This window comes from Lissotriton helveticus, chromosome 12 (assembly GCF_964261635.1).
Source record: "Lissotriton helveticus chromosome 12, aLisHel1.1, whole genome shotgun sequence".
NCBI classification, from domain to species: domain Eukaryota; kingdom Metazoa; phylum Chordata; class Amphibia; order Caudata; family Salamandridae; genus Lissotriton; species Lissotriton helveticus.
In genome coordinates, this window is record NC_136073.1 from 882,261,508 (window position 1) to 882,287,455 (window position 25,948).

A 25,948-nucleotide genomic window follows, 5' to 3' on the forward strand; every position below is an offset into this window, starting at 1 on the left:
TCGGCAAGGACTGCACTGTACTAGTCCTATGCTTAAAGACTTTGCTGTTTAAATGGCGAAAGACTTTGTCATTTTCTATCTCGGCATGGATAGCACTGTCTAATCCTATGCTTAAAAACTTTGATAGAAAAACAGACATTTGAGGTGAGCAGATCTAGAGTGTCGCTGGTGTTGAGAGTGCTCTAACAGGAGCTGCTTTACACCTAAACTGAGACCTACCCAGAGTTCTCTCCTTCTTTTTTGCATAATTTATGCGTCACTCTATGCCTGAAAGGGTTTTGTTTTGACTTAATACTGGGTGCTCCCTTGTGTCTGGACAAAGCTATACCTCTCTGAAGAGCTCTAATTAGATCGAAACACTGTGTCAGGGGTTGCTTTTATTCATTTCAGGTTGGCTTGAGTTGGTATTTTACCAATTCAAAGCTGTAATATTGTGCCTGGAGTGATAAATGGCTTTTGTTATTTGACAGCTCGGCAAGGACTGCACTGTACTAGTCCTATGCTTAAAGACTTTGCTGTTTAAATGGCGAAAGACTTTGTCATTTTCTATCTCGGCATGGATAGCACTGTCTAATCCTATGCTTAAAAACTTTGAAAGAAAAACAAACATTTCAGGTGAGCAGATCTAGAGTGTCGCTTGTGTTGAGAGTGCTCTAACAGGAGCTGCTTTCCACCTAAACTGAGACCTACCCAGAGTTCTCTCTTTTTTGCATATATATATATATATATATATATATATATATATATATATATATTCACTGAAAAAACCATAGGTTATAGACTATATATAGTTAGGAATTAGCATTTACAAAACCTTGAAAATTCACTGAAAAAACCATAGGTTATAGACCATATATAGTTAGGAATTAGCATTTAAAAAACCTTATTTTACTCACACAAAACCATTGAAATTCCATATATAGTTAGTTGCACTAACTATATATCGCGCACCCGCAATCCACTGCTGATCATGTCACATATTACATCATTCATGACATGGTCAGTGACATCACTGATGACATCACTGATGACATCTCAAATGACATCACTGATGACATCACTGATGACAACATCCAGTGACTGTATTTTTCTGTAAAGTTAAAATATGTCTTGAGTGGATGTATAAGTGTCTGGATGAAGGATTTAGTAGGTGCATGACTGACTGTATGAGTGAGTGATTAAATGTGTCTCACTGAATGCATGGGTTAGTGACTAAACTGTCTTAATTTGTGCATCATTATGTCTGTTGTTCTGTAAACTGCTGCATGTGTTGATCATTAGCTATACGAGAGGCTATATGTGTTATTAATTGGTTGCCCAAGTATTTCTATGGGAGATTGAGTTTGTGTGGGGGTGGCTGGAAGGTGTGAGACTCTATGCATAGATGTGTGAGCAGTTTATTCACTAGGTGTATGAGTTCAAGAGTGCATGTGGAAACAGCTACATGGGCAGTTGACTGTGTGCATGAGTGTATTGATGAGTGAATGGATATCTTAATGCTACATGTCATAGTAAGTACATATGTAAAACACAGTACATGTGAGAGTTGGCATATATAAATAACTGTGCATGAGAGCCACTGAATGAGTGAGTGGTTGTATCGATCATTGTGAACTTGTATCAGGGATTGTATAAGAGAGTAAATATGTGTTAGTATATGTTTCAATAAGTAAGGTGTGTTTAACTGTATAGTTGAAGAAATGGAGGTGAGATTGTTTCTTTGCATGACTGACTGGGTGTGTGAGTAACTCCATGGATGAGTGGCAGTGTGTGAGTGTCTGTATACACTGAGTGTATCTAAGGTTATATTAGAGTCTGAAGAGGTTTATCGTATTAGCACAAGAATGATGTCAAATGAGATGTCATCAGTGATGTCATCAGTGATGTCATTTGAGATGTCATCAGTGATGTCATCAGTGATGTCACTGACCATGTCATGAATGATGTAATATGTGACATGATCAGCAGTGGATTGCGGGTGCGCGATATATAGTTAGTGCAACTAACTATATATGGAATTTCAATGGTTTTGTGTGAGTAAAATAAGGTTTTTTAAATGCTAATTCCTAACTATATATGGTCTATAACCTATGGTTTTTTCAGTGAATTTTCAAGGTTTTGTAAATGCTAATTCCTAACTATATATAGTCTATAACCTATGGTTTTTTCAGTGAATTTCAATGGTTTTTTAATAGCAAATATCATAAGCTGTCGAATGTCAAGTACGTGGTAAGTAAAAACATTTTCGTGTTTATGCACACTGATCTGCTTTGAATACTGCCCCCCACCCCTCATTTCTATTAGGAGTACTCTCTCTTTGCAGATAGTGAAGGGTAGTTAACGCAGCCCTTTGCCCCCTTTGTAATACGTCGTGCCTGCTTCTCTCTCCATTTGATTGATTGTTCTCTTTGGTTCATTCTCTATTTACAAACAAGCACAGAGTCGCAATACTCTGTTTAGTCTTTGCAGATAGCGAAAAATCGTGTAAAAAAACAAAAGGAATCGAGCAAAATCAGTAGGCCACTAATGGGATCTCTTTTTGACCTCGCTAAAATAGAAACATTAGGAACAACCTGTTGAAAATAGCAATGCGTATGTACATAAGCGGCGTTCATTTGTGTTCACAGTACCCCTTGTTGATTGTTTCAATCGAGCATTGAATTGTTCGAAGTTAATTCTCTTAAGGATCTTCTCTACCTGCAAACGAGGAAGAATAGGAATATTCTCTCTCCCTTTGCAGATAGTGAAGGGTAGGTAACGCAAGCCTTTAACACGTCGTACCTATTTCATTCCTCATTGATTGATTGATTGTCCGAACATTGACTGTTTGGGAATTAGTTATTTTTGGAGGTATTCCCTGTTTGCATATAAACGTAGGAAAATCTTTGCAAGTAGTGAAAGGGTACGTAATGCGGACCTTTCTCCCCCGTTGTAATCTGTCATGCCTATCTACTCCCCACTGATTGATGCACCTTTTTCACCCGGACCATTTACTAGAGATACGTCATCTGGCCCGACCAGAGAGCACCCCTAGTGAAAAGGACATATGCAATAATAACGAAGTGATCACTGTATCCTGTTAACAGAAACTTTACCATGAAACAACCTGGAAAGAAAAAAATAGGAAAACGAAAATCAGTAGGCCACTGATGAACATGAACTTTTATTAAACAACAAACAAAGAAACGATAACATAACGTAATGATAAAACCTATTAATGTCCTAGAAACAAGAAAACGTTAAAGTATGCCAGTGGTGAGAGACCAGAAAAACAGTCCGAGAAACCAAATCACCCCTCGCTGTCCCAACTCATGCACTCTGAAAGTTCAAAGTTTTGAGGAGTGCTTGTAACATTGTCTGAAGCCTATTTGCAATTGCTTCATCTTCACTATTCTTAAAGTAAGTAGGGGCTGTTGTGATGCGGTGCCACCCTGAACCGCTTGACGGAGGCCCCCGAGGGACGGTGTCATGTCGCGGACTCGGAGGGGGCGCTTGGCTCCGGCCCCCTCCCCAAGTCGTGTTGCCCTGGTGTGGCCTGAGATCGCCCCCGACATAGGTGGCCGGCTCCCGGGGTCAAGCGGAACTTTTTTCCTTTTGGTGACTCTTCCATTCTTCACCTTGTCCCACAATCCGTTTCACCTAAAGACACGCTGTAGTGGGGCACCCCTTTTCCATTTCATTTGCCATTCAGCCCGCTTTTGCTACACTGTGCCTCTTCCGCTATTCAGCTGTTTACCGCCCGCTCTTTCGACTACAGCGTCTCGCTCACCATGTACTTGAGTTGCTCCCGCTCTTGCGGTGCAGCGATAGGCGGCTGCCACAGGACTCTCAAAATGGCGGCCATCTCTTCAGATTTGGGCGTGGTCCACTAAAATGGGCCTGCGACACCTTGGAACTCGGACGCTTGTCTGCTAGAGCTTGGGCTCCATTCTCGAAAGCGTCCCCTCATCCTTGAAGATTCTACAAAAGTCTTGGGGGGCCCCCGACTCCCGCAGGCTTCTGGTGGGGAGCGCCTAGCATGATTGCTCGTGGAATGGCCACGACGGAGCTACGAAATGGTGGTGCTCTCATGCTAACGCCAGCTTCAGTCTGAAACATCCAGAAACACTGTAGACTACCAATTCGATCAGTTCCGGTAGCGCTCCAACGTGACCCGGTAGAGAAGAACTTGCCCTCCCCTCTTTGACTGATGGTTCTTGTTGCCTGTCCCTTCTGTTGTCATTTAACAGAACTATTTAGCCTGCTGAAAGGGGTTGTGTGCCGTCCGCTGGTTGGTGGAGACATTTTCACTATATTCTGGACCTGCGTTGTCGCGTAATGCGTCATATGACGCGCCGCGTTAGAAAGTTTAATAAATTATTAAACACAATAAACAATCCTTAAAAAATAAAAGTCTATCATTCATTTTTCATTGCAGTACGCTGCCCAGAAAGCTTCCCGGTTCCCGGACCGGGCGCTACCCACGCAAAAAAACAAAAAAAAAATTATTTTTTTTTGCCCCGCGGGGCCGTTTTAAAGCCTCCACATTAAACCTAGGGGGTCAGGGAGGATCTACTATGCCCCCTTATGGTTATTTGCCCCTTTGTTTTGGCCTCCTCTTGTCTCTCGATCCTACCGAGAGACAAGATGGCGGCAGCTACGGACTTTTTGGAATGTTGACAGACGCCAGAGAACCAATCAGCTTCGCTTCACAAAGCTCCGTTGCGCGAAAAGTACGCGTCCTGGAGCGCTGCCCGGTCCGCTGCTACAGATATATATCTTTTTTTAAACGTTAATTTCTCAAAATCCACTGGAGCACATATATTGAGACCTACAAAAGGCACATCGGGCTACCAGTCCCTACAATTTTGCCAAGTTTCGTGCAAATCTATTCAGCCGTTCGGGCTAAAAGTGAGGCTAACCGCCCTATGGAAAAATCAATGTTAAAAACACGTTTTGGGACCCCCCTTTTTTCTCGGCCCCCCCTTGACGAAACCCCCCCAAATTTTCAGGGGCTGCTCAGAAACAAAATGTGCCATTTTCCTGAAAATTTCAGCCAATTCCGTCCACAAACGCCAAAGTTATTAGACATAGAATTTTCAAAAAACCCATAGGGAAAAAATCCTAACTATATATACCTACTGGCGACCGCCAGTAGGTAATATATATATATATATATATATAATATTTTGTTTGTTTGTTTTTAATTTTTAACTGACTGCAGTCGGAATACTAATTTCTACCACTCACCAATCCAACACTTTCCGTACTGTTGCTTGTTGCACTCACTGGAGAGGGAATAGCAAATGTCATCTCTCCTCTATCCAACACTTTCGCTACTGTTGCACTCTCTGGAGTGTGAATAGTAATTGTTACCCCTCCGCTATCCAACACTTTCCCTACTGTTGCACTCATTGAAGTGGTAATAGTAATTTTCCCCTCCACTAGCCAACACTTTCTCTATTGTTGCACTCACTGGAGTGGGAATAGTAATTTTTACCCCTCCACTATCCAACACTTTGCCTACTGTTGCATTGACTGGAGTGAGAATAATAAATTGTATCCCTCCGCTACCCAAAACACTCTCCCTACTGTTGCACTCACTGGAGTGGGAAATTTAATTTCAAAGATGTTTAAATAGTTTAATGTTTTAATTTATAATATAATTTAATAGATTTTTTGTTATTGGTATATATAGATAAATAAATAAATATATTTGTTAAATTTTTATACAATTTTAAAATTATAAAAGCAATTAAAATTATTAGTTTATTAATGGTTTTAAAGTAAATATTTATATTATATATAAATTATTATATATATGTGTTTCACTTTTTTTAGATAAGTTTGTAATATTTGTTAAAATGTATATTACATCTTTTTTAATTAATGTTATTTAATATATTTAATAATTCTTATTTTACTTTATATATATATATATATATATAAACAAAATGTTGTACAACTATGATAATGACAATAATAATGACATCGATATTTTCTCCCCGATATTTTAGTACTTACCTTCTTAAATATAGGATGTCGATATTTTTGACATCGATATTTATAACTCGATATTGTGGTATGGGATATTTTTTGGGTGTCGATATTCTGTCACTGAACCATCAGTGGTCTCTGACATTATATGCATCTGTGATCCTAGGCAATCACATGCATCTGATCACTGGACCACCGAATTTGCCACCAGAGTCACCCCTATGAAACCAAGCAAATCCAACAAAGCCTCAAATTAAGCTAGCTGGTGCACCCCAGAGCTCAGAGCCTCCAAGCACGACTGCCAACTCGAGAGTCAATGACGTGCCTCCGCAACTACCACCAGAGCATCAAAAAACTAGGAGAGTGGCCATCACAACCTGTATCGAACCAGTAGCCAACCACACAAAAAAACTGTTCAAGAGAGTCAAAGAATTCTCCAACCCGACAGCCACAGAGAACACCATTCACCCTTTCCAAGAACTCTGCAACACCCTCTCAGACTACTTCCCCAACAAGATCGCCACCATGTACAACAACTTCGACCCTCAACCCTCAGGGATCATCCTATACAGCCCCGGACAACCAAAGCTAACCAGACAAATGATCACCACCTAGTCCTTGCTCACCACCCAGACCACCTCAGCCATCATGTCATCCATCCACTAAGGTGCACCCACCGATGCCTGCCCCCAACGCCTCCTCAACCCCAGATCCAACCCACTCAGCCCAGTATGTACCAGTATTATCAATTCCTCCATCTCCACAGCAGCCTTCCTGGACAGCTGGAAACACACAGAGGTCAGACCCCTCCTAAAGACTCGGTCTGCCAACTCCAGCGAACTCAAAAATTACAGTCTTATCTCCCTCCTTTCCTACATGGCCAAAGTACTCGAGAAGGTCATCAACCACCAGCTCACTGAATAACTGGAACAGAACCGCCTACTGGGCAACTCCAAAACAGGATTCCCTGCAAACCACAGCACGGAGACCACCTTGATCGCTGCCACAGACGACATCAGGATCCTCCTCGACCGCGGAGAGACTGCAGCCCTGATCCTCATCGACCTTTCTGCAGCGTTCAACACCTTGTCCCACCGCACCCTCATCAACAGACTCCAAAGCATCGGCATATGGCACCACTACATCAAGTGGATCACCTCCTGCCGGACAGGTTGCCCTCAGAACATCTGGCTGCCTCCCTTCACCTCTGAACCAAAGGTCATCATTTGCGGCATACCCCAAGGTTCATCCCTCAGCCCCACCCTTTTCAATACCTACATGACCCCCCTCGCAGACACTGTCAGATCCAACAGCCTCAACATATTCTCATACGCAGACGACACTCAACTCATGCTCTAGGTCTCTGAAGACCCCTCCACTGCCAGAACCAACTTCTGCAATGAAATAACCAATGTAGACAACTGCCTTAAACTCAGCTCTTACAAGACAGAAGTACCGATCTTCAAGAAGAACACTTCCATCTGGGACCACAGCTGGTGGCTGACTGAACTTAGACCCACACCAACAGACCTGGCATGCAACCTTGGCATTCTACTGGACAGCCAAATGACCATGAAACAGAAAGTCAACTCAGTCGTCTACACCTGCTTCCACACCATCTGCGCCCTCCGCAGAATCCTCCGATGGATCCAAACCGACACCAGAAAAAACACCACTCAGGCCCTCATCACCAGCCGCCTTGACTGCAGCAACGCTCTCTACACTGGCATCTCTGCCCAGATCCTCAGACGACTCCCCAATCTCATCCTTGACCTCCCTCAAAATGACCCACAACGGCCCCCACCTCAGACACCTCCACTGGCTCCCCAACCAGAAGAGATGCAGTTCAAGATCCTCACTCTCGCCTGCAAAGCCCGACATGACCTAGGGCCAGCCTACATCAACCATTGCCTGAATTGCCATCTCCCCACAAGACACCTACGCTCTGCTGAGCTATCCTGTGTGGCACCCCACCCCCCGCATTCACCGCCGCCAAGACCTGGAACAACTTGCCCCTGCATCTCTGAACACCACCCTCATTGCAGGAGTTCAGAAAGAACCTCAAGAGCGGACTATTTTACTGAGTTGGGGTGATAGTGCTGCACTATACAAATGCTTTTGAATTGATCAGTGGTTCTAGGCAGTAACATTCCTCAGTGGTCTCAGACGTTATATACTTCAGTGGTCCTAGGCAGCATATCTATAAAAAGGTCATATGAGGTCTCTGTCTCAGTGACCTCAGGAAGCACAATCAAATGCCCATGGAAGTAAATGCTCTGCATTTTCTTGCAAAGTAGTGAACAGTAATAGCCTTACTCGGCAGTCAGAATGAATAGCCCTACAATAGTGCCATTACACATTAGCAAGCATCAATGGCCCGCACATTAACAAGCATCAATGGCCCCACACAGTAACAAGCATCAATGGACCCACCTTAACAAGCATCAATGGACCCACCTTAACAAGCATCAATGGACCCACCTTAACAAGCATCAATGGTCCCACACAGTAACAAGCATCAAGGCTCCACACAGTAACAAGGATCAATGGCCAGACACAGTAGCAAAAGGGGGTGGTAAGTGTTTGAATAGTTCAGATGCTCCGTTCATTACCACCCCCTATTGTACCGCTTTTGGCCGCCATAAGTGTGGCAGGGTATGCTCAGACGTGAGTCCCTTACTCACCTTGCCACTGGATTCAAGCAAGCCGGGCTGAAGACGGCTGTAATGCCAGAAACCGGTCCTCGGAAGCTTATTTCCAGGTCCAGGGAGGGCATGGCTTGGAGATTCAATCAATCAATCAATCAATCAAAACACTTGTATAGCGCGCTACTCACCCGGGAGGGTCTCAAGGCACTTGGGGGAAGGGGTCCGCTACTGCTCGAACAGCCAGGTCTTGAGTTGCTTCCTGAAGGAGAGGTGGTCTTGGGTCAGGCGGAGGTGGATGGGGAGGGAGTTCCAAGTCTTGGCCGCCAGGTAGGAGAAGGATCTGCTTCCGGCGGTGGCTCTTCGGATGCGTGGCACGGCGGCGAGGACGAGGCTAGTAGATCGTAGCTGGCGGGTGGGAGTGTAGAAGGTCAGGTGGTCGTTGAGGTACTTGGGGCCCAGGTCGTGGAGAGACTTGTGTGCGTGGGTGAGGAGCCTGAACGTGATCCTCTTGTTCACGGGGAGCCAGTGCAGGTCCCTCAGGTGACCGGAGATGTGGCAGCGTCGGGGGATGTCCAGGATGAGTCGGGCGGAGGCGTTCTGGATGCGTTGGAGTCTTCTCTGTAGCTTGGCTGTGGTTCCGGCGTAGAGGGTGTTTCCGTAGTCCAGTTGGCTGGTGACGAGTGCCTGGGTGACCGTCTTCCTGGTTTCGGTCGGGATCCAACGGAAGATCTTGCGAAGCATGCGTAGGGTGTGAAAGCAAGATGAGGAGACGGCGTTGACTTGTCTGGTCATCGAGAGGGAGGAGTCCAGGATGAAGCCCAGGTTGCGTACGTGGTCTGTTGGTTTGGGAGCGGTGCCCAGGGCAGGGGGCCACCAGGAGTCGTCCCAGGCGGAGGGCGATGGTCCCAGGATGAGGACTTCCGTCTTGTCTGAGTTCAGTTTCAGGTGGCTGGTCTGCATCCACTCGGCGACGTCTTTCATCCCTTCGTGTAGGCTGGTTCTTGCGGTGTCGGGGTCCCTGGTGAGGGAGAGGATCAGCTGGGTGTCGTCGGCGTAGGAGATGATGTTGAGGTTGTGTTGGCGTGCGATGGCTGCAAGAGGTCTCATGTAGACGTTGAAGAGGGTGGGGCTGAACTGTTCCCCTGAGGCACAGGGTCAGACTGATTTGCATATAGCCATGTCTGAACTGGGGTGGCAGAGTGGGCTAAAGAACGGTGATGGATTAAACCCAGATCTTTTGACTGGGTGTGAGTGTTTGATTGGTTAAAGATGCTCCGTCCATTACCACCCCCTTTTGTACCGCTTTTGGCTGCCATAAGTGTGGCAGGGTATGCTCAGACGTGAGTCCCTTGCTCACTTTGCCACTGGATTCAAGCAAGCCGGGCTGAAGACGGCTGTAATGCCAGAAACCGGTCCTTGGAAGCTTGTTTCTGGTCCAGGGAAGGCATGGCTTGGCAGTTCGGGCTGGACTGTTCCCATGAGGCACAAGGTCAGACTGATTTGCATATAGCCATGTCTGAACTGGGGTGGCAGAGTGGGCTAAAGAACGGTGATGGATTAAACCCAGATCTTTTGACTGGGTGTGAGTGTTTGATTGGTTCAGATGCTCCGTCCATTACCACCCCCTTTTGTACAGACACAGTAACAAGCATCAATGGCTCCACACATTAACAAGCATCAATGTCCCCACAAAGTAACAAGCATCAATGGCCCGCACATCAAGAAGCATTAATGGCTCCACACAGTAACAAGCATTAATGGATCCACACAGTAACAAGCATCAATGGCCCCACACAGTAACAAGCATCAATGGCCCCACAAGCTAACAAGCATCAATGGCCCCACACAGTAACAAGCATCAATGGCCCCACAAGCTACCAAGCATCAATGGCTCCACACAGTAACAAGCATCAATGGGTCCACACATTAACAAGCAGCAATGGCTCCCCACAGTAATAAGCATCAATGGCCCCACAAGCTAACAAGCATCAATGGCCCAACACAGTAACAAGCATCAATGGCTCCACACAGTAACAAACATCAATGGCTCCACACAGTAACAAGCATCAATGGCCCCACAAGCTAACAATCATCAATGGCCCCACATTGTAACAAGCATCAATGGCCCCACAAGCTAACAAGCATCAATGGCTCCACACAGTAACAAATATCAATGGCTCCACACAGTAACAGGCATCAATGGCCCGCACATTAACAAGCATCAATGGCTCCACACAGTAACAAGCATCAATGGCCCCACACAGTAACAAGCATTAATGGCTCCACATAGTAACAAGTATCAATGGCCCCACACAGTAACAAGCATCAATGGCTCCACACAGTAACACGCATCAATGGCTCCACACAGTAACAAGCATCAATGGCTCCACACAGTAACAAGCATCAATGGCCCCACACGGTAACAAGCATCAATGGCCCCACAAGCTAACAAGCATCAATGGCTCCACACAGTAACAAATATCAATGGCTCCACACAGTAACAGGCATCAATGGCCCCACAAGCTAACAAGCATCAATGGCTCCATACAGTAACAAGCATCAATGGCTCCACACAGTAACAAGCATCAATGGCCCCACACGGTAACAAGCATCAATGGCCCCACAAGCTAACAAGCATCAATGGCTCCACACAGTAACAGACATCAATGGCCCGCACATTAACAAGCATCAATGGCTCCACACAGTAACAAGCATCAATGGCCCGCACACAGTAACAAGCATCAATTGCCCCACACAGTAACAAGCATCAATGGCCCCACAAAGCAATAAGCATTATTGGTCACACACAATAAACAGTATTAAGAGGCAGACATGAGCAAGATTAATGGATTCACACCATTAACAATCAGGGGGAAAATCATCCCGGGCAGAGGAACGCAGGCTGCCAGAGAAGGGTCACTCTCAGGAGGGACATGTGAAGCATGATGCGATGCAGGAGTTGGCAGCACCTCCAGGGCTGCTTTGATGTCTCATCTTTCCTTCCTCCCTCAGCCAGGCCCAGCCACAATGATAATGTCATGGTCCTCCTCGCCTAACCATTGGCTCCAAACATAGATTATTGCTGGGACTTGAACTCTGAGAGTCCTTATAACATGGCCGCCATGTTCCTACACATGGAAGATTGTGAGTTCTGCTATGTGGAGCCAGGCCCAGCCCAGTGAAGGAGCAGGAAGAGTGCCAGGCATAAGGCAAAGGTCAAGAACAGCCAATGACAACTAAGGGCGAGTTGGTCATCTCCATGGAGAATGCCACCAGTATGACAGCCCCTTTGTCTCAAACGTACAAATAGCAAGAGATAAATTATTTTATTCCAGGTGCTTCAGTGCCAGCAGAGGGACCTTTGTCCATTGACAAATGCAGCCCATGCAGGGCAACACCACTCTGCTTTCCTAGGCGATAACTTAGATTATCTGTGATGTCATTAATGGAGCTGGGCCACATTAAGGTAAAAACTAAAAAGAGGGCATTGACAGAGATGATGGAAACACATTAATACTATTTGATGAAGCACTTATACCCCTTGGGCAAAAGTTAACAGCATCTCTTCAAAAGCATGGATGCCTGGGAGGGGGACTGGGGGGCTGATGGTGGTGGAGGTGGTTGGGATGGTGGTGGTGGTGATGGTGGTGGAGGTGGTGGTGATGGTGGTGGTGGTGATGGTGGTGGTGATGCTGGTGCTGGTGGTGATGATGGGGCTGAGTGCAGGGATAAACACATGAACAGCCTGGTATTAAAGATGAGAGCTGCATGACTGGATAGTCTGAGCCTGGCAGAGCTGACAGATTAGACTTGCAGAGAAAGTGGAAAAGGCATAGCTAAAGTAGGGTAAAGCTGGAAAATGAAGAATAAAATTAAAAGCATAGGAGAAAGGCAGTGAGGGCATCTCACCTGTGTCAGGTATTCCAGCCCTGGAGGTATGTTGGGCAGTGCCGCCATGTATGGCACTGGCTGAAAGCCTGAGGTGCCAGCTGCTTGGTACGACTGCGGCGGCCCAGCCTCGTTGCCCTGGTACTGTTGAGGCTGGTTCTGCTGAGGCTGGTTCTGCTGAGGCTGGTACTGCTGAGGCTGGTACTGCTGAGGCTGGTCCTGCTGAGGCTGGTACTGATGCTCGTACTCAATTTTATCACCTGATGGGGAAGGAAGGACAAGACAGCATTAACCACCCACCTCTCCTCCTGACCCTGCCATGGAACAGAAACTACTATTACTTCCAGGTGGCTCTCAATGAGCTTTGATTGTGGGCTTGTTTTTAGATTTTCACACAAAATATGTAACATGGCTACAAACCTCCATACTTTTGTAATTAAATGTACTTTATTTAAATGCTTTTTAAACTTCACATAAGCTTCAGGAATGTATAGACTAGTGCAACACTTACAAAGAATACACACTGCCACCAAAGAAACATAAGATATAGCACTAGAAATGAGAAATATGAGTCTGCTTTTAAAAAAGGAAACACTTTTATACACTTCCTAGTCTGCAGTCTGACAGTGGCCTCATTTTAGGTGTGCCGAGTGCCACCAGAGATGGTAAGCTGCACTCCAAGATAAGTGGGGCTACTGATCAGGAGGGCTTCATAGATGATTCAGCTGGTTTTGAAGACGGTGGTAGCTGGCAAGGGGAGAACATGGAGTTCCATCTGAGTCAGCAGCGGCTCCTCTGTAATGGCGGAAGAGCGTCGTCCCACTGCGAGTCAGAAAAAACAAAATGATAATAAAAGACTTTTATTATAATTTAATTTTACTGACTGAGCTGATGCCAGTCTAGGGCAGGGCCGGGCCATGTCAGGGAGGAGTGTGGCCACTGTAAGTGTGGGATGTATGTCATCACAACGCATGCTTTTACTACGCATGCCTTTAAAACGCAGGTTTTACAACGCAAGTCGTTACAACGACTTGCGTTGGGGGGCGCTGGATAGTGGAATAGTTTAATTTACTATTCCAACTCCAGTCCCTGTGGATAGTAGGGAAGGTTTTGGATAGTAAATTAAACTATTCCCTATCATACAGCGCCCTCCAGCGCAAGTCGTTGTAATGACTTGCGTTGTAAATCCTGCATTGTAATGGTAGCGGGTCGTAAAAGTTGCTTTGTAATGGATGTTTCCCGTAAGTGTGCATGTTTGGACGGCCGTCTTAGGACGGCCAAACAGACATGCACACTTAGGTTTCTCCAACCCAGCTGTATTCCACAGCTGGGTAGAGAAATGACACAGACTCCCTATGCCTGAGCGTGCATCAGCCCAGCCAACTTAGGCCAATCCTGGTGCTTCTCTCATGCTTGGTATAGCAAGAGGGCAGAGTCGAGATTGGGTGGGGGAGTCTTGAAGCCTGTTCTATGTGTTATGTAGGAGAGGAGCACTGAGGCGGGTGGCAGAGTCAGGTAAGTCTATTTTATTTAATTTTTATTATCTCGCACTTTATATGGCAGCAGCCGCCACTGATCTGGATGTGAGTGATTTTATCATACTTCTTTCGGCCCCGGATGAGACGTGCTCCAGCGTGTACGATGCCCTTAAGGGGTGACAGTGAGGAGTGTCGGAGGCCAAGTAGCAGGGCGTTACCACCATTTCGATGCAAGAGTATGGGGGCACGAACATCAGCCCTAAAGTTACTTTTTTGAGGAAACAATTTCACTCTCTTTAGAAGAGAGAAATGGTGCCAGGATGTCTTTGCTTTTTGTCAGTGTGTTCCTGGTGGGTGTGGTTGGTGTACAGGGTGAATCCAAGAAACTTGGCATTTGGTGAAAGTTGCTGTTTGAAACCATCAAGATTCTTCTCATTGAGGCAGGTTTTTACTAGTTCTTGTCTCTTGATGTTGGTGAATAGCAGGAGTTTTCTGTCTTGGTTTGGTTGAGCTATAGTAGGAGTTGAACATACCGCTCTGGATGATTGGTAGGCAGTGTTTGTGGCATTGGTGTCTGAAGCAAATGAGACTTTCAGGCCCAACCGTAATGGTGCACCGTGGATAATGGTGAATCGTGATGCTCTTATCTGTGCGTTGAGCACCGAGAGGTAGAGGATGACAGAAGACAGTATGGAACCCTGAGAGACTCAGAAGGTGATAGGTGTTAAACTGGTTTCAACTGGAAAGGTAGGAGGAGAATTAGTGAAGGGCATTTCAAGTGAATCACCTTCGAGAGTCCGGGTGGTGGATGATTGAGAGTTGGATCTTCAACTGTGTTGAAGGCATCTGAGAGGCGCATCACTATCAGGAGGCAGGGGTCATCGTCATCTGTGGTCAAAGGGCATCGTCTACGACATGTAAGATAGAGGTCTCCGTGCTGCAGTGTGATCCGAAGTCAGATTGGAGGCCGTGAAAGGGATACTTAGCATTGATGGCTTCTTGGAGTTAAGCATAGCTGCTGTTTCGATGCTCTTGCAGATGAACGGGAGGTGAGCGATTGGCCGGTGGTCGGCGAGGTCATCAGAGTTAGCGTAGGGTTCTTTAGAAATTGAAGGATCTGGCCTGTCTTCAAGGCTTCTATGAAGATGCTTTTCTGATGAAAGCATTGACAGTGGCGAGAGAGCTTGGATGAAGGATGATAACTCTGCTCTCTGTAATCTCTGTAAAACACTTCGGTTTAATTCCCAGGACGAGGGGGTGATAGAAATGCGTTAGACCGGAATAGCCCTGTAGAGACCTGCTTCAGAGAAACATTTAACATTACAAAACTGTGCTCACTTTTTATTCTCCCATTAAGTGTCTAATCTGATGATTTATACCTTCACACAAGGGAGAGTGAGGCATTGGACAAGACGATAATCCACCAATCTCCCTATAAGTACCTCCCGAGAGGTGGTACAGTATGAGTGCCCTCCTGGGTCAGTCTAGAACAGGGAAAGAGTGGGAAAGGGGCAAGGGAAGGGGAGACAAAGAACACATCACATCAGTGAGGAAACATCACAGGATAATTCCTCTGCACGCCCAGAGCAGATGGCGTTGGAGTGGACGGTTTTAGGTTGGGAGCAGAAAGGCCCTGTAATGACAAACGTCACAATGATGATTAAAAAAAAAAGGAAGGCAGCTTGGGCTCATTGGCTATCCCCTGAGAGATTGCAATAATGAGTCTGGGGGGCACCAGGACCCACCCTGAGGCTCTACAGCATCCATTAGGAAGTTTGTCAATAAGCAGCTGTAGTGATGGAACCAGTCAGCCCTATGTCCGTTGAGAGCTGGAAACAAACCAACGAAAGGCAGTGATACAACAAAAGAACAGGTGGTCCAGGAACCGAGGCATGAAAAATACAACTAATGTGAGAGATGCAAGGCAGTGACGTACAGAGTGAGAGCCGCACAACAAACAGAAAATTGTGAGATGCCATCTTGCTAATTCACAGCCCTTTTATAGGAACCAGGAGTAGCAGTGCTCCCTCTACCGGCCCTGACCAGGAACTGCTTGTGCTTGACCTTCTGAGCCTCTGTGTGAGCCAGCCACAAAGAGCCGGTCCTCCACAGTCACCAATCCTTCCCTGCTTTTTGCATGTTTCTCAGGCATTATCGAACACATGTGCACTTGTGCCTCCTTCCCTGTTTTCCTCTTGATGAAATCCTGATGCCTGTGTCCTGCTGTTTATAAATAGTTCTCTATAATGTGTGCTCACGCTCGATATGTCACGCGGTGTCTGTAATAAAAGAAACATTCTGAAAAACACCTCCCCATCACAAGTTTGGAAACACTGGAAAACCCCACCGGAATTCACATATGAACATATAATAAATATAAAAAATCCCAGTTCACTTGCTAATCAAACTGTAAAATGTTGCAAATAGTTGCTAGCGTGGCTGCAATTCTACAAAATGCTAATGTGTGCCAAGATTCCTACACCGTTACTAACTAGTTACTTTTAACTGCTCAACACCACTGTTTCGGATGGCATCCTTACCAACTTACATACATTCACTAATGCAAACATACATACATACATACATGGATACATTCTTATATACATACCTGCATGCATACATACATTAATACATGCATACATGTATACATACATGCATACATGAATACAAACAAACACAATTACATTTATACATACATTTATACATACATATACACATACATACATGCATACATACATATACACATACATACATGCATGCATACATACATTAATACAAACATATATGCATGCATACATGGATACATACATATATACATACATATCTGCATGCATACATGCATACATTCATTAATGCAAACATACATACATAGATACATACATATATACATATCTGCATACATACATAGATTAATACATGCATACATGTATACATACATGCATACGTGAATAGATATAAACATGGTTACATTAATATATATATATATATATTCATAAATACATATACACATACATACATGCATATACACATACATACATACATTAATACAAACATATGCATGCATACGTGGATAGATACATACATATATACATACCGCATACATACATGCATACATTCATTAATGCAAGCATACATACATACATGGATATATACATATATACCTACCTGTATACATAGATGAATACATGCATATATGAATACATATAAACATAGTTACATTAATATATATATTCATAAATACATATATACATACAAGCATGCATACATAAACACATACATACATCTATACATACATTAATGCAAACATATGTGCACAAATACATAGATAGATTCATACATATGGACATACATACCTGCATACATACATGCATACATACATGCATACATACGTACATTAATACATCATTAATACATACCTACATGTATACATACATTTATATATATATATATATATATTTATATATATTACCTACTGGCGGTCGCCAGTAGGTATATATAGTTAGGATTTTTTCTCTATGGGTTTTTTGAAAATTCTATGTCTAATAACTTTGGCGTTTGTGGACGGAATCGGCTGAAATTTTCAGGAAAATGGCACATTTTGTTTCTGAGCAGCCCTTGAAAATTTGGGGGGGGTTCGTCCAGTGGGGGCCGAGAAAAAAGGGGGGTCCCAAAACGTGTTTTTAACATTGAGTTTTCCATAGGGCGGTTGGCCTCACTTTTAGCCCGAACGGCTGAATGGATTTGCACGAAACTTGGCAAAATTGTAGGGACTGGTAGCCCGATGTGCCTTTTGTAGGTCTCAATATATGTGCTCCAGTGGATTTTGAGAAATTAACGTTTAAAAAAAGATATATATCTGTAACAGCGGACCGGTTAGCGCTCTGGTTCGCGGACTTTTCGCGCAACGGAGCTTTGTGAAGCGAAGCTGATTGGTTCTCCGGCGTCTGTCAACATTCCAAACAGTCCGTAGCGGCCGCCATCTTGTCTCTCGGTAGGATCGAGAGACAAGAGGAGGTCAAAACAAAGGGGGAAATAACTATAAGGGGGCATAGTAGATCCTCGCTGACCCCCTAGGTTTGATGTGGAGGTTTTAAAAGGGCCCCGCGGGGCAAAAAAAAATAATAAAAATAATAATTGAACGGCTGAATGGATTTGCACGAAACTTGGCAAAATATTAGGGACTGGTAGCCCGATGTGCCTTTGCTAGGTCTCAATATATGTGCTCCAGTGGATTTTGAGAAATTAACGTTCAAAAAAAGATATATATCTGTAACAGCGCTCCGCTTCGCGTAACGGAGGTTTGCGAAGCTGATTGGTCATTCTGTCACTGGGCTATAGTTGGGCTACATCTGGCTGATATTTGGGCTACATTTGTTTTTTTGTGTGTCTGGCGGCCATCTTTGGGCTACATTGGGCTACATTGGGCTTCATTGGGCTACATTCGGCTAATTAGCAAATAGCTCATCGCAAACTAGGAATGGTAAAGAATCGCTATTTATTCCTTAAAGTTCGCTATTTAGGAAATGCAAATAACTTTGATGATACATATGGCGGTTCATCTCTAACAAGATAAGAAGCATAGGGATAGATTTATGATGACTGGCGCATCACCAGGGATGTGTTAGTCATTCTGTGCCGCTGTTCCGTCACCTATGGTGTGCTGCATTTACAATGCGGCGCATCACGGGGCAAGTGGATTTTGAGAAATTAACGTTCAAAAAAAGATATATATCTGTAACAGCGCTCCGCTTCGCGTAACGGAGGTTTGCGAAGCTGATTGGTCATTCTGTCACTGGGCTATAGTTGGGCTACATCTGGCTGATATTTGGGCTACATTTGTTTTTTTGTGTGTCTGGCGGCCATCTTTGGGCTACATTGGGCTACATTGGGCTTCATTGGGCTACATTCGGCTAATTAGCAAATAGCTCATCGCAAACTAGGAATGGTAAAGAATCGCTATTTATTCCTTAAAGTTCGCTATTTAGGAAATGCAAATAACTTTGATGATACATATGGCGGTTCATCTCTAACAAGATAAGAAGCATAGGGATAGATTTATGATGACTGGCGCATCACCAGGGATGTGTTAGTCATTCTGTGCCGCTGTTCCGTCACCTATGGTGTGCTGCATTTACAATGCGGCGCATCACGGGGCAAAAACAGCACAGATGCGTGACGTATCTGTGCCGTAAAGGTGGCGCATTGCTGGAGTTGTATCGCAAGTGTGATGAAGGTCCAGCAAGGGTCGGGGGTGCCCCTGTCGCAGGGTTTCTGTTCTCACACAGAACTGTGGACAGAGGATTGGAACCTCGGCGAATTAGGGTGTCCCAAAACTCACGTTAGTAATCAAAAACTATTTAGCAAGCTAGGTACAGTGTCACATTGGATATAACAAACTCTCAATGTTTAGACAATCCAGAATATGAACTTATAGTACCTCAGGATACGTGGAACTCATGAACAGTCGGTCGTTATATATTTCTTAGAAACCAGAACATGGAGTTAAGAAGAACACATGTGTATTTGAAATGTTTATTTACTAATGCCGTCTTCTCAGGCGTAGTACCTTAGATAATAAAAGTACACATATTATCAGTAGCAAAATTACCAGCATAGTTACTAGTACATAAAAAGTGAATGGTGATAGTATGTTAACATGCTGTAAATGAATAAGAGTTAGCAACACTTATAAGCAGCCGCGGGCCGTGGAGGGAGTTACGGTGAGGCAGGGAGGCGGGGAGGGGGAGAAGCAGGGTGGAGAATACAAGTACACATATTATCAGTAGCAAAATTACCAGCATAGTTACTAGTACATAAAAAGCGAATGGTGACAGTATGTTAACATGCTGTAAATGAATAAGAGTTAGCAACACTTATAAGCAGCCGCGGGCCGTGGAGGGAGTTACGGTGGGGCAGGGAGGCGGGGAGGGGGAGGGGCAAGGTAGAGAGGGCTCCACCCTGCTTCTCCCCCTCCCCGCCTCCCTGCCTCACCGTAACTCCCTCCACGGCCCGCGGCTGCTTATATCTCACCCTCCCTAATACACATATTATATTATTTGCTAAGAAGGTCTCTTTGTGTTGGTTTAGGGCGTGCCCATACTTTAGTGTCTTAGATTTGAAGGAATCACATTAGCATACACCAGCTCTCTCTTCATGTGAACCGCATCAACTGTTGTGTATGTGTGTTCGGCAAAGCAATATAAAACCCGCCTCATGCCCAGAATTGGCAGAAGTTGCACTTATGTTATGAGTATGAAGTCGTGGAGATCAGACCTCATAACAATTCTGTACCGTGTTGTTCTTGAAACTTTAGCACTCGCTGTACAGATATAGTTTAACAAGTAAAGCAGATAGTAGACCAATAACATATTATTCTCATGTAAACCACGATGAACTACTAGGTGGAAAGCTAAAGCAACAACTAAATGTCGTGTGCAGAAGTTGCAAAAAAGGAAAAATGGCGTTTAAACCGGTAATGAGCCCATGCTAACTTAACACGGTGTAAAGATATCCAGGACCTAGATGACACCTCCTCATGATCCGGAAACGAACTGAATAAGATAATAGAAGTGCCATCTCATGAGAGCAGATTGCAAGTTTATATGTGGACGGTCCGCAAGGTAAAGCATTAAAAACTAGGAAAATTCAATGCTAAAGAAAAATAAAACAGCCAAGTACTTTATCGAGTCTTAAGCCAATAGGCAAGGTAAATAATAAAAACTTGACAATTAAGTCAATGAATTGTCAATGAAATGCTAGTACTCAGCATATGAAACATGAAAAAGGTCTATGACATAACTGTGTATGCAAAATAAGCTGCAACAGCCTCCAACAGGAAGTCACCGTCTTCATCCGAAAACAGTTCAGCCATCCAATTTAAAAGCGGAAAAGAACATACGTGCTCTCCCAGCACCGGATCCTCTATCACCATCAGAGGACAGCTCGGTGGGTTTTCAAGAAAGCTGTGTTCCAAGAAAGACTGTGCTGCCGCCAGTAAATTCCAGGGACCAAGTAGTCCATGCATCAATGCCACAGCCATAATCCTTTCGCCAGGACAAATCAACTCGTGAGTAATGATAGGAGTCATCAGCTGATTAAAGTCGACGTCAGGAGAAACCGGTCCGCAGAGACACAAATCAATGGCCCAATCGAAATCACAGGTCAGGCAGTGAAATACAGGCTGGACACAGGTGAAGTAGGAGAACCGAAAAGATAATCCATATGCCGTGCTTAATATCGCCAACGGCATTGTGCCATAATATTCTAGCATGCGATTGCGGAACAGTGTCAGCAGCTGCAGGGTCGGAGGTTGCATAGGAGGGACATCCATATTTAAAAATGTAAAAAAGCACAAGAGCGTCCGCTGGTAATGCAAGTAAAAATGCAATCCACGAACCAGAGTGGAGAAAATGGAATGAAAGGGAGCAGGGATGACTCCAAAGATTTTCTCAAATGAAGTCACGAGACCACTGGTAACAACTTTAAAAAAGTGTGCCAGGGATTTTGTGGAGGATGCGTTAAAGATAGTCGGAAACATGTTGCTGAAATTGAAAGGCAAACCTGTGTACGGGTGTTCGCTATGTGAAGTACGAAAGTTTCACGGGCCGAACTCAAGGCCACCTCTCTCTGAGACAAAAGAGCTCTTATTCTTGTCATGCCGTTGAAACGTGTCCCAAGGTTGGTATTTGTGGCCAGATTGAAAACTCCCTATGTTCATGTGTGGGAGGAAATAGAACATTTCTGCAGCAAATAACCCGTTCACTTACTGTTACGATAAAAGGAATACTTTTAATTAACTCAGAACAATCTTCATTATTGAGCATCAAATAACTACCATTTTCCAACAACTTGAACGTGGGGATGATAGCAGGAACTGGCGTGCCTTGCATCACGCAAGCCATATTTGGTCGGTGTTTGTTGCATGAATCGTGTAACTGTATGTGCCTACACATTAGTGAATGATCTGGCGTCTCAGTGCATTCCTCTCCATTCAGATAAACTTCTTGATCATCTTTGAAACATCTGTATGTGTATGGAAGCGACCAGACCTCATGAACAAAAGCACTACCTAAAGGTTCATAAAGACCTATTGGTATATATTTCATACAATTTGAAAACTTATATAAAGCAAAAGGCAGCGTTATTAAACCGTGGATAAGGCATGTTGCCAAAAAACCCGCAATCCTCTGCTGATGATGTCACTGAGCATGTCATGAATGATGTAATATGTGACATCATCAGTAGTGGATTATGGGTAATAGTATCTCTAGTTTACTCCCCTATAGCTGTCTTTCTTTTAACATAAGTGTGTGTTTCCTTCCCTTATACTTACTGTTTTTGGTTCGCTTCCAGTTCGCGTACCAGCGAGCGAACTAGGAAGCGAACTAAGAGAAATAGAGGTTGGCACAGTTCCAAATATTGTACCAATTTTTTAATAACGGGGAGGTAGTTCTGAAAAGAACTTTTTTTTTTATTTTTCTGAACATTTTTTTACTGTTTTTGAATTTTTCGGAACAGTTTTATATTTTTTTGGGTTTTTCTTGGAGGGGGCAATGAAAACGATTCATTGTAAAGGGCTCAACAGGAGCAACAAAACAAAAAAAAGAAGTATTTATTATTTTGGGCGTTTCGGACAAACTTGCATATGATAGTCAATAGCTCTGTTGATCAGAGTGATGCTTCTTTCTCCGTAGGAAATGAATCCATCGCAAAATACGCAGGTGTGTTTTACTTCACCAAATCTCATTTGTATATTTGGCACCATCTCCCTGCCCTCTGGTCCCGTTACTTCCGGTACAACAGATCTTCTGGCCATAATAGGGAGATTATATAGGTCGTTCCGAAACTGTGCAGCACTGTAGTTGTTAGGATGCCACCTAGTCATATGGCGATGCATTGTGTAGTTTCCGAAACTGTATTTTTTGTCGGTCCCTCTGGACAGTCTATCTTGACATATAAGGCAAGTTACGTATCTTGCATTTACTTTTTTCTGACCTTTGGGAATTTTAAAAAATTGCCAAATGAAGTTTTCTTTCCGGTGAGACGTCTTGGGCTGCTCAGGCAAAAACTGCCTCTCTTCGTGCTCGTCCTCCTGTTCCTCTTCTTCTTCTTCTTGTTGAATTACAACTTGAGCAGGTGGTCCACTCTTCCTTGGATGTGGTGGAGGTGGTGGGGAAGCACCAGCTGAAGCTACTAAAGAAGCCATTGCTCAGTGATCACAAAGGGTCTTTCTCTCACAATGATGAAAGTCAGAGTGAGGAAAGAAGGAGGGATTTTCATCATTTGGGAAAAACAAGAGTTCTCAACCAATCAAAAGTGTTCATTTTAGATTATATGACCTAGTCTTACATCATTAGGAAACCAAAAGTGAAATGAACCAATGAAAAGTGTTATTACCAAGTCACATGACTTGCTGTGTTTACGTTAAGCGCTTTGCAGGGCCTCCCGGTTTGCTTCCAGAAACCTGCGCTTTGGCACTCGCTTCGCGTACCAGTTCGCTAACGTAGCACGTCATATGACGTATCAAGCGACAACGTGGAACGTCATGCGGACGGGAGGCGTCACGATGTTGTTTTCTAACGCGGCACTTGCGGTAAAGAAACGTTTACCGGCTCGCGGTCTATTTCGCGGCATCAAGGTCAGCTAACGGGAAGCTTCCCGATTCGCGAAGCGGGAACGAAGAAAAAAAAATATTTTTAAAAAAAATTATTCATAAACATATAAAATATATTTTTGGATTTAAAGAAGAATACATTTTACAGCTACAGATATTAGCTGTTAAAAAACCAATGAAATTCACAGAAAAAACCATAGGTTATAGACCATATATAGTTAGGAATTAGCATTTACAAAACCTTGAAAATTCACTGAAAAAACCATAGGTTATAGACCATATATAGTTAGGAAATAGCATTTAGAAAACCTTATTTTACTCACACAAAACCATTGAAATTCCATATATAGTTAGTTGCACTAACTATATATCGCGCACCTGCAATCCACTGCTGATGATGTCACATATTACATCATTCATGACATGGTCAGTGACATCACTGATGACATCACTGATGACATCTCAAATGACATCACTGATGACATCACTGATGACAACATCCAGTGACTATGTTTCTGTAAAGTTAAAATATGTCTTACATATTGAAGAATGAGTGGATGTATAAGTGTCTGGACGAAGGATTTAGTAGGTGCATGACTGAATGTATGAGTGAGTGATTAAATGTGTCTCACTGAGTGCATGGGTTAGTGACTAAACTGTCTTAATTTGTGCATCATTATGTCTGTTGTTCTGTAAACTGCTGCATGTGTTGATCAGTAGCTATATGAGTAACTATATGGGTTATTGATTGATTGCCCAAGTATTTGCATGGGAGACTGAGTGTGTGTGTGGCTGGATGGGAGGTGTGTGACTCTGTACAGATCAATGTGTACTTGTATCAATGATTGTATAAGAGAGTAAGTATGTGTTAGTATATGGTTGAAAACGTAAGGTGCTCTATGTTTAACTGTATAGAGTAGAAAATGGAAGTGTGATTGATTCTTTACAGGACTGACTAGGTGTGTGAGTAACTCCATGGATGAGTGGCAGAGTGTGAGTGTCTGTATAGGTGTATGAGTGCATATGATTGTGTTGTAAACATGAGTGATTGTATGTATGAATGATTGTATGGGTGAATGAGTGAATGTGTGTGTAGACGTAGGAATCAGTGAGTACGTATGTAGTAACTAGTATTGGTGTGTCAATGGTTTCAAAAATTATACTCTGTTTTTAACACTGGGTGAAACAGAGGTTATATTAAAATGTGAGGAGATGCATTGTATTGTCACATGAATGATATCATCAGTGATGTGGTCATTGATGTCAAATGAGATGTCATCAGTGATGTCATTTGAGATGTCATCAGTGATGTCATCAGTGATGTCACTGACCATGTCATGAATGATGTAATATGTGACATCATCAGCAGTGGATTGCGGGTGCGCAATATATAGTTAGTGCAACTAACTATATATGGAATTTCAATGGTTTTGTGTGAGTAAAATAAGGTTTTTTAAATGCTAATTCCTAACTATATATGGTCTATAACCTATGGTTTTTTCAGTGAATTTTCAAGGTTTTGTAAATGCTAATTCCTAACTATATATGGTCTATAACCTATGGTTTTTTCAGTGAATTTCAATGGTTTTTTAATAGCAAATATCATAAGCTGTCGAATGTCAAGTACGTGGTAAGAATTTTTTTTTTCGTGTTTATGCACACTGATCTGCTTTGATTGCTGCCCCCCACCCCTCATTTCTATTAGGAGTACTCTCTCTTTGCAGATAGTGAAGGGTAGTTAACGCAGCCCTTTCCCCCTTTGTAATCCGTCGTGCCTGCTTCTCTCTCCATTTGATTGATTGTTCTCTTTGGTTCATTCTCTATTTACAAACAAGCACAGAGTCGCAATACTCTGTTTAGTCTTTGCAGATAGCGAAAAATCGTGTAAAAAAACAAAAGGAATCGAGCAAAATCAGTAGGCCACTAATGGGATCTCTTTTTGACCTCGCTAAAATAGAAACATTAGGAACAACCTGTTGAAAATAGCAATGCGTATGTACATAAGCGGCGTTCATTTGTGTTCACAGTACCCCTTGTTGATTGTTTCAATCGAGCATTGAATTGTTCGATGTTAATTCTCTTAAGGATCTTCTCTACCTGCAAACGAGGAAGAATAGGAATATTCTCTCTCCCTTTGCAGATAGTGAAGGGTAGGTAACGCAAGCCTTTAACACGTCGTACCTATTTCATTCCTCATTGATTGATTGATTGTCCGAACATTGACTGTTTGGGAATTAGTTCTTTTTGGAGGTATTCCCTGTTTGCAAATAAACGTAGGAAAATCTTTGCAAGTAGTGAAAGGGTACGTAATGCGGACCTTTCTCCCCCGTTGTAATCTATCATGC

At 43.6% G+C, this 25,948-nt stretch overlaps 1 protein-coding gene across 1 annotated transcript in view; it reads right to left on the reverse strand.

Annotated features, from left to right (window-relative positions):
• The window catches only part of LOC144798522 (phospholipid scramblase family member 5-like), a 290,685-nt gene that overhangs the window by 210,651 nt on the left and 54,086 nt on the right, over nt 1-25,948 (reverse strand). The window contains exon 3 of the mRNA XM_078669444.1: nt 12,534-12,772. Coding sequence (XP_078525570.1) covers nt 12,534-12,772 — 239 coding nt within the window. The remainder of the gene's footprint in view (nt 1-12,533; nt 12,773-25,948) is intronic.